The 15,922-nt window shown below is 34.8% G+C and overlaps 2 protein-coding genes across 2 annotated transcripts in view; one reads left to right on the plus strand and one right to left on the minus strand.

Moving 5' to 3' along the window:
• The window catches only part of TMEM156 (transmembrane protein 156), a 52,222-nt gene that overhangs the window by 9,596 nt on the left and 26,704 nt on the right, over positions 1-15,922 (plus strand). Inside the window, exons 2-3 of the mRNA XM_059923187.1 lie at positions 13,754-14,023; positions 14,990-15,250. Coding sequence (XP_059779170.1) covers positions 13,754-14,023; positions 14,990-15,250 — 531 coding nt within the window. The remainder of the gene's footprint in view (positions 1-13,753; positions 14,024-14,989; positions 15,251-15,922) is intronic.
• FAM114A1 (family with sequence similarity 114 member A1) overlaps positions 8,711-15,922 on the minus strand; it is a 121,865-nt gene continuing 114,653 nt past the window's right edge. Inside the window, exon 14 of the mRNA XM_059923185.1 lies at positions 8,711-9,557. Within this exon, the coding sequence (XP_059779168.1) occupies positions 9,504-9,557 (54 nt within the window). The 3' untranslated portion in view covers positions 8,711-9,503. The remainder of the gene's footprint in view (positions 9,558-15,922) is intronic.

Genomic DNA, 15,922 nt, shown 5'->3' on the forward strand with positions numbered 1-15,922 from the left:
TGGTTTGTAGTTACCAAGAGATATATATGACAACCTATAATACATGTAATTGTTTTAAGTTGATGATCTGTTATGTTTGCATGTATTATAATAACCCTGCATTTTTACTATCTCCCAAATGTTTAATGCCTTTGACATCATATTTTACATTTTTTTGTTTTGTGTATCCCTTAACTACTTACTGTAGATATAGATGATTTTACTACTTTTGTTTTTTAACCATCATAATATAAGTGGTTGATCTACTGTTTGCTTTCATCAATGAGATTTTTCCTTTTGTAACTTCATATTTCTAGCTGTGGTCTTTCTTTTCCACTTAGAGAAGTCCCTTTAATATTTCTTGTAAAGCCAGTTTAGTGGTTCTGAACTCTTAGCTTCTGCTTATCTGTAAAACTCGTTATCTTTCCTACAAATCTGAATGATAGCCTTGCAGGATAGAATGTTCTTGGTTGTAGGTTTTTTTCCTTTCATCATTTTGAATATATCCCTTCTGGCCTGCAAAGTTTCTGCTGAAAAGTCAGCTGAGAGTTTTATGGGCGTTTCCTTATACGTAGCTAGTTGCTTTTCCCTTGCTGATTTTAAGATTCTCTTTATCTTTAATTTTTGCCATTTTAATTATAATATGTCTTGGTGTGGACCACTTTGGGTTCATCTTATTTGGGACTTTCTGTACTTCTTGAACCTAGATGTCTATTTCCTTTCCCAGGTTAGGAAATTTTTTAACTATTATGTCTTCAAATAAATTATCTGCACATTTCTCTCTTTCTCTTCTCCTGGGATCCCTATAATGCAAATATTAGTATGTTTGAAGTTGAAAAAAATTCCTTTTTCTGTTCGACTTGGATGATTTCCACTACTTTGTCTCCTAGTTTGCTAATCTGTTTCTCCGTATCATCTAATCTATTGTTGATTCCTTCTAGTGTGTTTTTTATTTCAGTTATTGTATTCTTTAGCTTTTGGGTTCTTTATATTTTCTCTTTGTTAAACCTCTCACTGTGTTCATTTATTCTTCTGAGTTCATTGAGCATCTTTTTTTTTTTTTTAAATTTATTTTTTTGGCTGTGTTGGGTCTTCGTTTCTGTGCGAGGGCTTTCTCTAGTTGTGGCAAGCGGGGGCCACTCTTCGTCGCGGTGTGCGGGCCTCTCACTGTCGCAGCCCCTCTTGTTGCGGAGCACATGCTCCAGACGCACAGGCTCAGTAATTGTGGCTCACGGGCCTAGCTGCTCCACGGCATGTGGGATCTTCCCAGACCAGAGCTCGAACCCGTGTCCCCTGCATTGGCAGGCAGATTCTCAACCACTGCGCCACCAGGGAAGCCCCATTGAGCATCTTTATGATCATTGCCCTGAATTCTTTATTGGGTAGATTGCTTATCTCAACTTCACTTAGTTCTTTTGGGATTTTGTCTTTTTCCTTTGTTTGGAACATATTCCTCTGTCTCTGGATTTTGCCCAGTTCTCTGTGTTTATTTATATGTATTTGTTAGGCCATTTACATTTCCCAATCTTGGAGAAGTGGCCTTATGTAGGAGAAGTCTCATGGGGCCCAACAGAACACTCCTTCATAGTCACTGGAGCTATATGCTCTAGGGGTACTTCCTACTTGGCTGTGTGGGTCCTTCCGTTGTTTTGGGGCCAACTACTGTTTGCACTCTGGTAGGCGGGGCTGGCCCCTGGCTGGTTGGCTGCCAGGCTCTGCTTGTGTGGTGGCTGCTGGCCAGCTGGTGGAGCCAGGTCCTGGTGTAGCTGGCTGTGGGGCCTGCGGGGGCCTGGTGCTAGTGGCTGGCCTGCTAGTGGGTGGATAAGCCCCTGATGCTAATAGGCTGGAGGGAGGACTCCAAAATGGCATTTTCCAGCACCTGTGGTCTTGTGGTAGAATGAGCTCCCAAGAATGGCTGCCACCAGCATCTATGTCCACAAGCAAGAATCCCAGGTGCTTCCCATGTCGCTGGGAGGCTCTCCAGGATCAGCCTGACCCAGGCTTCTTTCAAATTACTCCTTCTGTGCTGAGGCTTGGGGGGTGTGAGATTTTCAGTGGTGTCTCTGTTTCCTACAGCCCTCTGACTCTCCCATATGTAAACCCCTCTGGCCTTCAAAACCAAGTGTTCTGGGGGGCTCATGTTTTTGGTGCAGAACCCCTGGGCTAAGGAGCCCAAAGTGGGGCTCAAACCCCTTGCTCCTTGGCGAGAACATTTGCAGTTGTGATTATGCTCCCATTTGTGGGCCACCTAACTGGAGGCATGGTCTTGACTGTACCACGTCTCTGCTCCTCCTTCCCATCTAATTGTGCTTTCTTCTCTATATCTTTAGTTGTGAAAAATCTTTTCTGCTAGTCTTCAGGTTGTTCTCATTGATAGTTGACCTATAAATATTTGTAATTTTCGTGTGCCCATGGGAGGATGTGAGCTCAAGATCTTCCTACTCTGCCATCTTGTCTATACCTCTGGCAGCTAATATTTTTAAATTGCTGAATTTAGCTACAGAATATCCAGTAATGATGAAAGATCTTTAGAAACAATTGGCTACGTTTTGTTCGGTTTGACTATTTTTTTAAAGACATAATTTACCTACAATAAAATGGAAAGGTCTTAAGTGTTCAGTTTCATGAATTTTCACAGTTGTATGCACCTATCTATCACCCCATACAAGGTACAGATTGTCATCACTCTCAGGAAGATTCCTTCTGCTCTTTCCGATCAAATCTCCTTCCAACCCCAAGGCAACTTTCTGGCCTAGCTCACCATAGTTTAGTTTTGTCCCTTCTTATACTTGTTTTTTTTTAAAAAAAAAAATTTATTTATTTATTTATTTGGTTGCACCAGGTCTTAGTTGCGGCATGCGGGATCTAGTGCCCTGACCAGAGGATTGAACCCAGGCCCCCTGCACTGGGAGCGTGGAGTCTTAACCACTGGATCAGCAGCGAAGTCCCTTATACTTTGTATAAATGGAATAATCACAAAGTATCTACTTTTGGTCTGGCTTCTTTAGCTTAGTATAATGTTTCTGAGATTCATCCATGTTATTGAGTGTATCAGTAGTTCCCTTCTGTTTACTGTCAAGTAGCCCATTGTCCAAATACACTACAATTGTCCTTTCAACCACTGGGTTGTTTCCAGTTTTGGGCTATTATAAAAATGCGGTTATGAACATTCTTCTACAAATCTTTGTATAAATATATGTCTTCATTTCACTGGATAACCATCTAGTAGTGAAATAGCTGAGTATATTTAATTTTATAAGAAATCACCAAATGCTTCTCCAAAGGAGTTGTACTCACTATATCTCATGGTAAGATTTATCTTCTCTGGTTTATATGTAATATATTGGAGCAATAACACTTAGAATATATATATTGTCTAAAATAATCCATGCTTCCTTAGAGTTCCCTGACAACTGATTAACAGAGGAATAACCTAGGTATTGGGAAAATATGACATAAAGTAGTTTCTGGAGCTCCTATTGTGGGCCAAACAATGAAGATTTTATTATAAATTCTCACTTACTTTTGAAGGTCAACAGATAGATGAGACTTCTGTTCTTGCAGTCATACTTTGAAAAACACTTCTGGCACAAAATATCTAAAAATACAAGATAAAACATATTAAAAACATTAAAAATACATAGTTGAACCGATAAGAAAATTTAAAAACTCCTTAACGATGGAAAATGACTAGAAATTACAAATCTAGGTGGATAAGCAAGAGTGAAGAAATTGGTCACCTCAGGAGTATCTACCAATTCCTGGTGGCTAGAGTCTCAGTTTCATTGGGCCATACATGGGCAGGACATGTAAGTCTGGGACACAAAAGATGATATGCTCCATGAAAGAGTAATCAAGGAAAATAACCTGTTGGTTTGTAAGTAAATTTTGCAAGGAAAAAATTCCTTTGAGAGTCTGTGAACACAAGATGGTCATAATTTGGATACTGAGGGTCATTGTCTATGAAGTGTGAAAAGCCCAATCCAAAAATTTAATTTAAACTGATTTTGGATTAATGGTGCCATTAGACATCAAGTAGAGGCAAACACAATCCTCTCTGGAGGAAAATACCTTCAAACCAGATCTCAGATATTCCTGAATAAAATTCTAAGGAACATGAGCTATTATCAAAAATCATAAAACATATTAAGACTCCAGTTGACAAGAGTCAACAGAAACAACAAATATAATCAGATCTTTAAAGAATTCAGATATCAGAATTATGAGATATAAAATATAAAATAAGTATTTAATTTGTTTCAATACATTAAAAATGGTATCAAAATGTATGATTAAGAAACAAGATTATTGGGGCTTCCCTGGTGGTGCAGTGATTGAGAATCTGCCTGCTAATGCAGGGGACACGGGTTTGAGCCCTGGTCTGGGAAGATCCCACAAGCCGCGGAGCAACTAGGCCCGTGAGCCACAACTACTGAGCCTGCGCGTCTGGAGCCTGTGCTCCGCAACAAGAGAGGCCGTGATAATGAGAGGCCCGCGCACCACGATGAAGAGTGGCCCCGCTTGCCACAACTAGAGAAAGCCCTCGCACAGAAACGAAGACCCAAAGCAGCCAAAAAAAAAAAAAAAAAAAAGCCAATACTATACGATTCCACTTCTATAGTATTTAAAAAAGAAAAAACAAGATTATTAAATATAACCAGGCAGATTTGAAAAAGAACCCTACTAGAAATTCTAATTATGAAAATATAATAACTTGAAGTAGAAACACAAGGAATGCAATAAATAGATTAGATGCAACTGAATAATGAATTAATGAAGTGGAATATAGATCTAAGGAAATTACTTAGAACACATTTCAGAGAACCAAAGAAATAGAAAATGTGAAACAGAGTTGAATTAGAAATAGCTCTCCATGGGAGAACAAAGGGAGATATTTCTAATTAAAACTATGAAAGAAGAGAAGAGACAGAATGGGGAAAATGTTTGTAGAGATGTGGCTGATAATTTTACAGAAGCAATGAAGGACTCAAATCCTCAGATTCAGGAAACCCAATAAATTCTAGATAGAATAAATAAAAAGAAATTCTGTAGAACATGAAACCTAAAGAGATCTTAAAAATAACCAGAGATAAAGGCAGATTGTCTTCAAAGGAACAATAATTAGGCTGAGAACTCACTTCTTGAAAGCAACAATGAAAATCAGAAGGCACTGGAATAATGTCTGCTAAGTGCTGGGGCAAAATTATTGTCAATCTAGAATTGATGAGATATATATCTTCAGATGAACAAAAACAGGGAGTGTATAATCAGCAGATCCTCAGTGAAGGAACTGCTAGAGAATTACTTTCAGGAGAAAGAATATAATCCTAGGAGAAAAGACAGAGATGCAAGAAGAAGTGGCAGGAAAAGAACCCTCAACAACAATTATAAATATATGAGTAAATACAAATAAATCTTGAAAATATTACTGTATAAAACAAAATTAACTACTAATTTGTGTGTCAATGAAAAAACAAGGTAGAACTAAAATGTTGTACAAAAATAGCATTTAAGTCAGGAAGGATGTGATCAGAGTTAAAGTATTCTAAGATCCTTATATTGTTTGAAAGAGGGTAACATTATTGATTGGCTTTAGACTTGTTAAGGATGCATGTTAAAAATTACTAAAATAATAGAAATATAGTGTCTAACCTGCAAATAACTAAAGGGAAAAACAATGGAATTTAAAAAATCATTAAATCAATAGATAGCAAGAAAGGTAATAGGGAAAGTGGTAAAAATAGAAAGCACTAAATAATATGATGGAGTTAAATCCAAATATATCAATGATCTCAGTAAGTGTAAGTAGGCAAATCCATCCAGGTAAAGAGACAAAAAATTATCAGGTTAAATTTTAAAAATTTCAGCAATATGACATTTAAATGAGATGCACCTAAAGCATTAGAATATGAGAAAGATAAAAATAAAAGGATGAGAAAAATATAAGGAGCAAATAGTAATTGAAGAAAGCACGTATCACTGTCTTAATATAAGATTTTAAGATCAAAGTCATTATTAGCAATAAAGAAGGTCAATATGTATGGAAAAGAGTTCACTTCACAAAAATATCTATCAGTTCTAAATTTGTATGCCCCTAATGAGATAGCTTAAAAGAGACATTTATAAATTCATTATTAGAGTGGGAGATTTTAAACATGATTCTCCAGTATAAAATATAATCAGACAGATAATAAGAATACAGATGATTCAAACAATTTATATAACTTGTTTTATCTAATGACATATTTAGAATACTGAACTCAACATCTGGAAATACATATTATTTTTGGGCACTTATGAAACATTAGTACAAATTCACCACATACTAGGTTATGAAACTAAGTAAGCCTCAATAAATTTCAAACAATCTTTAATATATATCTGACTAAATGCAATTAAGCTAGAATCTAGTAACAAAAAGAAAACTAAAAACAAACAATGTATTTGGAAATGTAAAAAGTTCACTTCTGAATAACCCATGGATGAGAAGAAATCATAATGGAAATTAGAAAATGGTAAAAATTAATGATAATAAAATAAAATCAATTAAAACTTGTGGGATATTATAAAAATGGCAGGTATTTAGAAGAAAATTTATAGCTTTAAATACTTATATGTAAGATGTCAGAAGAAAGACAGGGAGATAAACCCAAGGAAAGTAGAAGGCAGGAAATAATAAAGACAAAAGCAAAAGTCAATGAAATTAAAAGATACAATAGAAAGGATCAATAAAGTCAAAAGTTGGTTCTTTGGAAAGACTAATTAAATGGACACACTTCTGGAATGACTGATGTATTAGTTTCTTATGGCCACTGTACAAATGGCCACAAACAGTAGCTTCAAACAGCACAAATATATTATCTTACAGCCTGTAAGAAGTCCAGCAGAGTTCTCACTGAGCTAAAATCAAGGTGTTAGTAGGGTTACATTCATTTCAGAGGCTCTAGGAAAGAATACATTTATTTTCTTGTCTTTTCCAGCTTCTGGAAGCTGCCTGCTTTCCTTGGCTTGTGGCTTCCTTCGATCTTCAAAGCCAGGGATGGCCTGTTGAGTTTTTCTCCCATCTGACACATGTATGATTACATTATGCCCACCCAGATAATCCAGGATAATTTCCGTATTTTAAGAACAGTTCATTAGCAACTTGAATTCCATCTTTTGCCTTAATTCCTCTTTGCCATGTAATATAACATATTCACAGGTTCTGGGAATTAGGATACGGACATCTTAGGGAGGCCATTATTCTGCCTACTAAAATTGAATAATCAAAAAAGAGAAGGCACAAGTAACAAATGTTAGGAATGAAAAAGGGACATAGAAATTTAAAATATAATGATATTATTATGAATAACTTTAAGTCAATAAATTTAAAATATAAAGACACATTTTTAGAAAAATATAACTTACCAAAACTTACGTGGGAAGAAATGGAAAACCCAAGAATCGTACAGCAATAAAGAAAATTGAACCAGTGGTTTAATTTTCCTGAAAAAGCACTAGGTTCAGATGCTTTTATATGCAAGTTCTGTCAAACTTTCAAGAAATGGATTGAACAGATAAATGCTATTTTGTTATTATTTATTTATTTATTTATTTTAACATCTTTATTGGAGTATGATTGCTTTACATTGTTGTGTTAGTTTCTGCTGTATAACAAAGTGAATCAGCTATATGTATACATATATCCCCATATCCCCTCCCTCTTGCATCTCCCTCCCACCGTCCCTATCCCACCCCTCTAGGTGGTCACAAAGCACCGAGCTGATCTCCCCATGCAATGCATAAGTGCAATTTTATAATAAACCTTCTTAGAAAATAGAAAAAGGGGAACATTTTCCAATTTATTTTTAAGGCTAGTATATCTTAGTATCCAAACCCAACAAAGACAAAAAGGAAAACTTTACAGGCCAATCTCATTTATAAATACAGGTAAAAAACATTTAAACAAAACATTAAGAATCTGATTGCAGCAATGTATAAAAATGATCAAATTAGATTTATTCCTGGAATGCAAGATTGAGTTAGCATTAGAAAATCTAATAATGTAATTCACTGTATTAACTGATTAAAGAAGAAAGACTATATAATCATCTCAATAGTTGTTGAAAGAGCATTCAATTATATTCAACAGCCCTTATAATTAAAAACTCTTAGCAAACTAGGAATAGAAGGGAACTTCCTTAAAGTGAAACAGGATGTCTAAAAATGATTATACATCATTCTCAGCGTTGAACATCATAAGCGTGCAGGAGCAAGCAAGGATGTCCTCTCTCAACACCTCTATCATGGTACTGGAGGTCCTAGTCAGTGCATTAAGACAAGCAAAAGAAATAAATGGTATAAGGATTGAAAAGCAAGAGATAAAGGTGTCATTATCTGCAGTCAACATGCATATCTGCATAGAAAACTCAAAAGATTTATAGGAAAAATTAAAATTAATAAGGAAGTTTACAAAGTGGTAAAAAATAAAATTGATATTCAAGAGTCAACTGTATTTCCATGTACCACTAATAAACAGAAAACATATTTCTTGGAAGATACTATTGGCAATAGCAACAAAAAATAAGGTAGCCAGGAGGAAATCTAACAAAAGATATATGGGACCATAACGGTGAAAATTTGGAAACTTTATTAAAAGATATCAAAGAATGCCTATATAGAGAGAAAGAAAGGAATAAATGAGTGATAAGAGAAACTCAGTAGCATATCTTTTTTCTCCAACTGATTTTGAGATTCAAGTCAGAATCACAACTGGGTTCTTCACTGAACTTAGTAAGCTGATTCTAAAATGTATTGGAAAGAGCAAAGGGCCAAGAATCGCTAAGATGTTCCTAAAGAAAATGAACAAGGTGAGGAGATTTTTCCTATCAGATATAAGAGCTTTACAGAGCAAAAGTAATTAAGTCAGTAACATATCTTTGCCAAGATAGAAAAATGGACTGATGGAACAAAATTGAGAACCCGGAAACACAGTCATACATACGTGGATACTTTGATAGATTATAGAGATGTCATTACAGATAGTGGGGAAAAGATAGACTACTTAACAATTGGTAGTACAATTGATTGTCACATGTGGGAGAAACTAATCTGGTTTCCTACTTCATACTGTACACAATACCAGATAGATTAAGAACTTAAACATAAAAGGCAAAACTTCCAAACTTTTAGAAGACCATGTGGGTGAAGATCTTTTTAAAGGAGAAAGATTCTTTTTTTTTATAAATTTATTTATTTTATTTTTGGCTGCGTTGGGTCTTCGTTGCTTCGCGCGGGTTTTTCTCTAGTTGCCGCGAGTGGGGGCTACTCTTCGTTGCAGTGCATGGGCTTCTTATTGCAGTGGCTTCTCTTGTGGTGGAGCATGTGCTCTAGGTGCGCGGGCTTCAGTAGTTGTGGCACACAGGCTCAGTAGTTGTGGCTCACGGGCTCTAGAGCGCAGGCTCAATAGTTGTGGTGCATGGGCTTAGCTCCTCTGCGGCATGTGGGATCTTCACGGACCAGGGCTCGAACCCATCTCCCCTGCATTAGCAGGCGATTCCTAACCACTGTGCCACCAGGGAAGTCCAGGAGAAGAATTTCTTAAACAAGACACAAAGCACAAATTGTAAAGAAAATGATTGATAAATTCAATACATTCAAGTTAAGAGCTTCCTTTAACTAAAAGGTCATAAAGAAAATGAATGGACAAGGTACAAACTGTGAGAAGATATCTTGATAAAAAATGTAAACAACTTCTTAAAATTTTAAAAAGGAAAGTTAAAAACTCCTAAACATTAATAAGAAAAAGACAAACAACCTACCAGAAAAATGGAAAAATAGAAAAAGTAGGGAAAACCAGGAAAATACACTTTTAAACCATGATGAGATTCTATTTAACAGTCACTGAATTGTCAAAACTTGTAAAGTGCTGGCCAAGATATGCATCAATGGGAAACTTTTATACACTGCAGGTGGGAGATTAAATTGGTCCAACTGCTTTGTACAATGATTTGGCATTTTCTAGTAAAATCAAAGATGTGCATACTGAATACCCAGCAATTTCATTCAATATGTATGCTAGAGAAACTACTGTATTTGTGTATCAGGAGACATGTTCATGAATATTCATAGTAGCGCTATTGTAAAATAAGTTTTATTGAGATATAATTTACATATACTAAAATGCTGCCATTTTTAAGTGTAAAGTTTGAGGTTTGACAAATGTTTACAGCAATGTAACTATCAACACAATCAAGATATACAACTTTCCAATACCTCCAAAATGTCCCTCTTTCTCCTTTGCAGAAGAACCCTTCTCCCACTATCAATATAGTTTTCAATTTTCTACAACTTCATATGAATGGAATCACATTAGTATATAGTCACCTGTGTTTGGCTTCTTTCCTTTGGCATAATGCATTTGAGATTCATCCGTGTTGTTGTTTGTATCAGCATTTTCTTCCTTTTTGTTGCTGAGTAGTATTTCATTCTATGGATGTGTCAGGAATTGTTTATATATTCACTAGTTGTTGGACTTTTGGATTGTTTCCAGTTCTTGGCTATTATAAATTTTAAAGGTGCCATGAAAATTCATGTACAGGTATTTGTGTGGACATATGTTTTTATTTCTCTTTTGTAAACTCCTAGGAGTAGAATTGTTGGGTCATGTGCTAAGTATATGTTTAACTTAAAGAAAATAAAAATGTTTTCGAAAGTGGTTGTACTATTTTACATTCCTACCAACAATGTATGAGAGTTATGGTTCATAGCAATATTATCCAGAGCAGCAAAAATAGAAACAACCCAAATGCTCACTGTCAGAAGAATGGATATATAAATTGTAGTATATTCATTCAAAATGTACCACAAATAATTAACTACAGCCATGTGTAGCAACACAACTAAAACATATTCAGTAAAAAAATCAAGTCATAGATGAATACCTACAATATAGTCCATATATATGTATACAGTAGGCTAATGCAACAAAATTCAATGTGGTGCTTAACCTCTGGGAAAGAAGGAGTATGTAGGGGCAGGGAGGGATAGGGTGCTTCAGAGATGTTGCTAGTATTCTATTTCTTAATCTGTGTGATAGATACATGGGTGTTCGTTTATTTTTATTATTCTTTAATTGGAACAATACATTTAATATATGCTTGTATATGATATATGTTTACAATAAAAGTTAAAAAAGAAAATAAAGACAGCTTAACCTTACTCTTTGGTTTTCTTTAAAAAGAAAAAATCATTGACTTGCGCATTTGTCCTATACTGTAACTTATTTTCCTAATTCTACTTAGTATTCTATATCCTTATCTTGAAAGATTGCAGTCTTAGTACTGGAGTAATTCTGGAATCATTTCTATCTCTGGGAGTGAGAATTTAGATGTCTGACTCTCAGCAATATTAATGGCAGTAGTTAAATTCATATATCCTTGTTTATGAAGATGAGAATACAGCCCAGCTGATAACAAAAATGATTGAGTAGACTTCATTTATTTCTTAAAATTATACTGGGGAAGGGTATGTCCTGTATTTCTTTCTTTCCTAATTGAATTATTTAAAACTAAGATTTAAAAACCATCATAAAATGACCTCATAGCCAAATATAAAGGATATATCTCAACAATTCTAGAAAGCCAAGTTTGTCACTTATTGGATAAGAAGACTGCAATATTGACAGTAAAAATTTCTCTATCTCCCTTCTAGGTCATAACATAAGAATATAAATTCAAGAAGTTGAAAATTTCATAAGATGAAAAATGCCAGTGAGAAAAATGGAAAGATGGCAAGAAATAAGTTTTTCATGTGTTTAGTAATACAAAAAAATCTACAGATTATAGATTTCTATCAAATGGTACATTCCTACCTTCTTTTTGGGACATTATTATTGAAGACAATTTTTTTAAAAATTAGTTTTAATTTGATTACAACTTTGTTTACAAATATATTGAGACATTACAAAATTGTGTATTTGTCTAAAATACAATCTCTACCTCCCAAAACTTTTATAGCAACTCAAGTATGAAATGTGTTTATAGCTGGAAATTACATGTGAATTATTACAGAAGCAATTTCAAATGTAGAGGGCTGGTAAATGAACCTTTAATTTGTTAAATAAAAAAAATATAATCATCAGTAACGAAACAATTATGAAATTACTATCAAAGTACAAATTCAACAAGTAAAAAATGTGCTTTAATATCAATCAATAGTTTGATTTTCCTTTATGTTTGAATCAAGATGTATGACTAGGAGTAATCATTCTTAAAAATGAAGTAATTCTTTCATTGTGCTCCACATTATTTAGAAAATTTAAAAAATATATTTTGCCCCATATGATTATGAGAAATGGTAACGAAAGCCACATAAATGTGGAACTGAGCTTGTCAGCTATTTTCTCATGCTAGGAAATGACTGTCAAACTGAGAATATCTGAAAGAGAGGTTATCTATTCCTTAGTTTATCATTACTGCTACATAGGGATTCCCAATTTTCATATGGTGAGCTTTAATTACTCATGTGGATTAAATCTTACATAATCCTATCTTAAATAAAGGATGAATTTTAAATTTTTACTTTGGAATATGGGTTTGCATTTTAATAATATACATTTGAACAATTTTCAAAAATATTTTCATATATATCACTTGATGCTACTATAACCCCACAAGGTTAGCAGGATCTTGTTATTATCTCTATTTTGCTAATGAGAAAATGAGACTTGTGGAGACAAAGTAAGTTATTCAGGTATCTTGGCTAATAACAGCTTTAGCACTAGAGTCTTTGTCTTTTGCTTTGAACTCAGTCTTCCTTCTATTATGCCATTATTTCCAAATCTGATATTTGTCTTCAGACCAAAATAAAAATTATGATGCCATCCAATTAAATTTCAAGTAGGTTGAATAATGGTCACCCAAATATATCAGGCGTTAATCCCTGGGAACCTATAAATGTTACCTTATAGGAAAAAACAGTCTCTACACACGTGATTAAGTTAAGAATCTTGAGATGGGGAGATTATCCTGAGCCTTATCCTGGTGGGACCTAAATCTAATCACAAGTGTCCTTATGAGAGAGAGGCAGAGGGAGATTTGACACAGACAGAAGAGTAGAAGATGGAGATACAGAGGAGAAGGTAATGTGACCATGGAAGCAGAGATTGGAGTGATGTGGTCACAAGCCAAAGAATGCCAACAGTTCCCAAAATTTGGAAGAGGTGCAAGGTCTTCAGAGGGAGTGTGGTCTTGGGGACGCCTCGGTTTCAGACCAGTAATACTGGCATTGAACTTCTGGCCTTCAGGACTGTAAAAGAATAAATTTCTCTTGTTTTAAGCCACCAAGATTGTAGTAGTTTGTTACAGCAGCCCTCAGAAACTAATACAGAGATACTGTTCAAGTTTTCCATTCCCTATTCAACTCCATGCAATTCACTTGAGCCTCTATTTGGGAACAGATGGATTCAGAGGAAACTAAGGTTTGTCCATTAAAACTTTCCTAGAAAAGAGAATGGTTACAATGCTAGGGTTTCAAAGAACTTCTCAGCAGGACTTTTCTTCTCTGAAAATTAATAGGGAATGTTGACAAATTTTTAAAAAGAAATATTTAAATGGACTAGATATTGTTAATTCATGTGAAAACAAAGTCTTGTCAGTGATAAACAGAAACATACTGAATCTGCCTAAGAAAAACTGGGAGCTTATTGTGTATTCATTTGAATGCCAAAACCTCAAAATTTTACAGTAAAGAAAGTTGTTTTTTGTTTTGTTTTGTTTTGTTTTTTCCTTTATAGGAAACACGTTGGAGCTATCATGCCTGGAAGTATGTTTACAACCTAATTTCACCTATTCATTCTCCTCTTTAAATTTTTCTTTCGTGACTTTTCTGCAACCAATAAGAGAAACTCAGACTATTACGGGAATCTTTGTAAATCACTCCAGTTTTCAAAACTTCACCAGGATTTGCCAAGACATCACAAGTGAATTTAAAACGTGCTCCTCATGTTTGGCTTGTGAGTCCAAAGGAAACATGGATTTTATTTCTCAGGAACAAACATCAGAAGGTAAATGCAAAAGAAAAGTGAGAATTAAAATTATCAAGGATAAATAACCTTATTCTGTTAAAAAAGTATTAATAATACATCCCAATTTTAAGTCTAGTGGCCCTGGAACACTCAGCTGTGTGGTGCTCAATGAGTGACTTACAGGCTTTGAGATAGTATAATAACTTGTTCTTGGTTTACTTTGATTTATAAAAAAATCTATGTTTAAAATACATCAAAATGCCACTATAATCCATGCACATTTAATGGTTAAAGGATTATTTAGCAAGCTCTCTTCAAAAGTACTGAAAAAAGTCTAAGTAAACTTGCAGGTTCTCATATAAAATCATACTTTGATTCCCCAAGGAGTCACTGAATCCTTGATGCATCCTTATAAATAAAAAAAATTTGGATATAGACATGCACACATAGGGAGAATGCCATGTGAAGATGAAAGCAGAGATCAGGGTGATGCTTCTATAAGACAAGGAACACTAAAGACTGCCAGCAAACCACCAGAAGCTAGAAGGGAAGCATGGGACAGGTTGTTCCTCACAGCCCTCAGAAGGAAGGAACCTTGTCAACACCTTAATTTTGAAAGTGTAGCCTCCAGAACTGTGAGACAATAAGTTTCTGTTGTTTAAGCCACCCATTTTGTGGTACTTTGTTATGACAACCCTAGCAAACTAGTATAATGTGGGATGGGAAATATTGTTGTGACCATTTTGGACAATAAAATCTGTCCCACAAGTCATCAGGGAAATGTTTTCTTTTTCTTTGAGATGCTCCAATTTTATTTCAAACTCACCTAGTTTTCACTCTTTTAAAAAATGTAAGCACTGTAATTGTTATTTTTAGTGCTGGTATCTTCTTGTTTCTACTCTTTTTTGTTGTATAGGATGGAGGGGATTTAGTTTTGAGTTCTATGTGTTTTCTTACTATGTACTACTGTTTTTTGTGAATAACATTTTCTTAATCTCTTTCTAGTTCTTATCATGAGAGGATCAACGGAAGTGAAGGCAAATGATTTTCATTCACCTTGTCAACATTTTAACTTCACTGTAACTCCTATGGTTGACCACTTGGAGGAATATAACATTACCTGTAATCTAAAAACCCACACTAGAAGGTCAGCAATCAAAGAGGAAGATCCAACCAAGGAAACAGATATAAACCATACTTGTAGAATTATGGAACACCCGAATAATTGTATAAATATTTCTTTGCACCTAGAAATGGATGTAAAAAGTAAGTTTTTAAGGAAATTAGAGGGAAAAGGAGAATGGAATATAGACACAAAGTTAAGTAAGGACTATCACATTAACTGCATTGAAAGTCGAATAGTTGAAGAATTTTATTGATGAAATAGCAAAGCTGGAAAGAATGTTAGCCCTTTATCTGTTTATTTTTCTTTCAAAATGTGCTTTTTGTGGAGCCCAGCTGTACTCAGAGGTGGAGGAGATGTCTATGGGTTGTGATCTGAGGGGTATTAGAAAGACCCTCTGCCCCAGAATAACTTCTGGGAATGCCTATTAGCTGTGCTTGAGGTAACACTATCACACTTGTGTATTAAAGGATGATATTTCTTTTTAAATTTAAATATACATATACATTGTGATGTGCTATTAAATTTTGAATTGATTTAACATGTCCTCTCTTAGAGCTGAGAAACGGACCTGAATTAAAGGGATTTTTGATGTATTGCTGTGAAGATAGGTGGGGTACAGATTAAGCATTTTGAGTCACTGGATGACTCTGAGGGAAAGGTAGGAGTCTGAAATATAAAACTTACATATATCTTAATTCTGCTTAAGGTTGATTAACACTCTAGTCACCCTATTCTGAATTAACACAATTGATCCTCACTACTAAGCAGGGTACCCTCACTTGACCCATAAACTCTACTCTTGAAGAGCATTT

This window comes from Balaenoptera ricei, chromosome 5, assembly GCF_028023285.1.
Source record: "Balaenoptera ricei isolate mBalRic1 chromosome 5, mBalRic1.hap2, whole genome shotgun sequence".
NCBI lineage: Eukaryota > Metazoa > Chordata > Mammalia > Artiodactyla > Balaenopteridae > Balaenoptera > Balaenoptera ricei.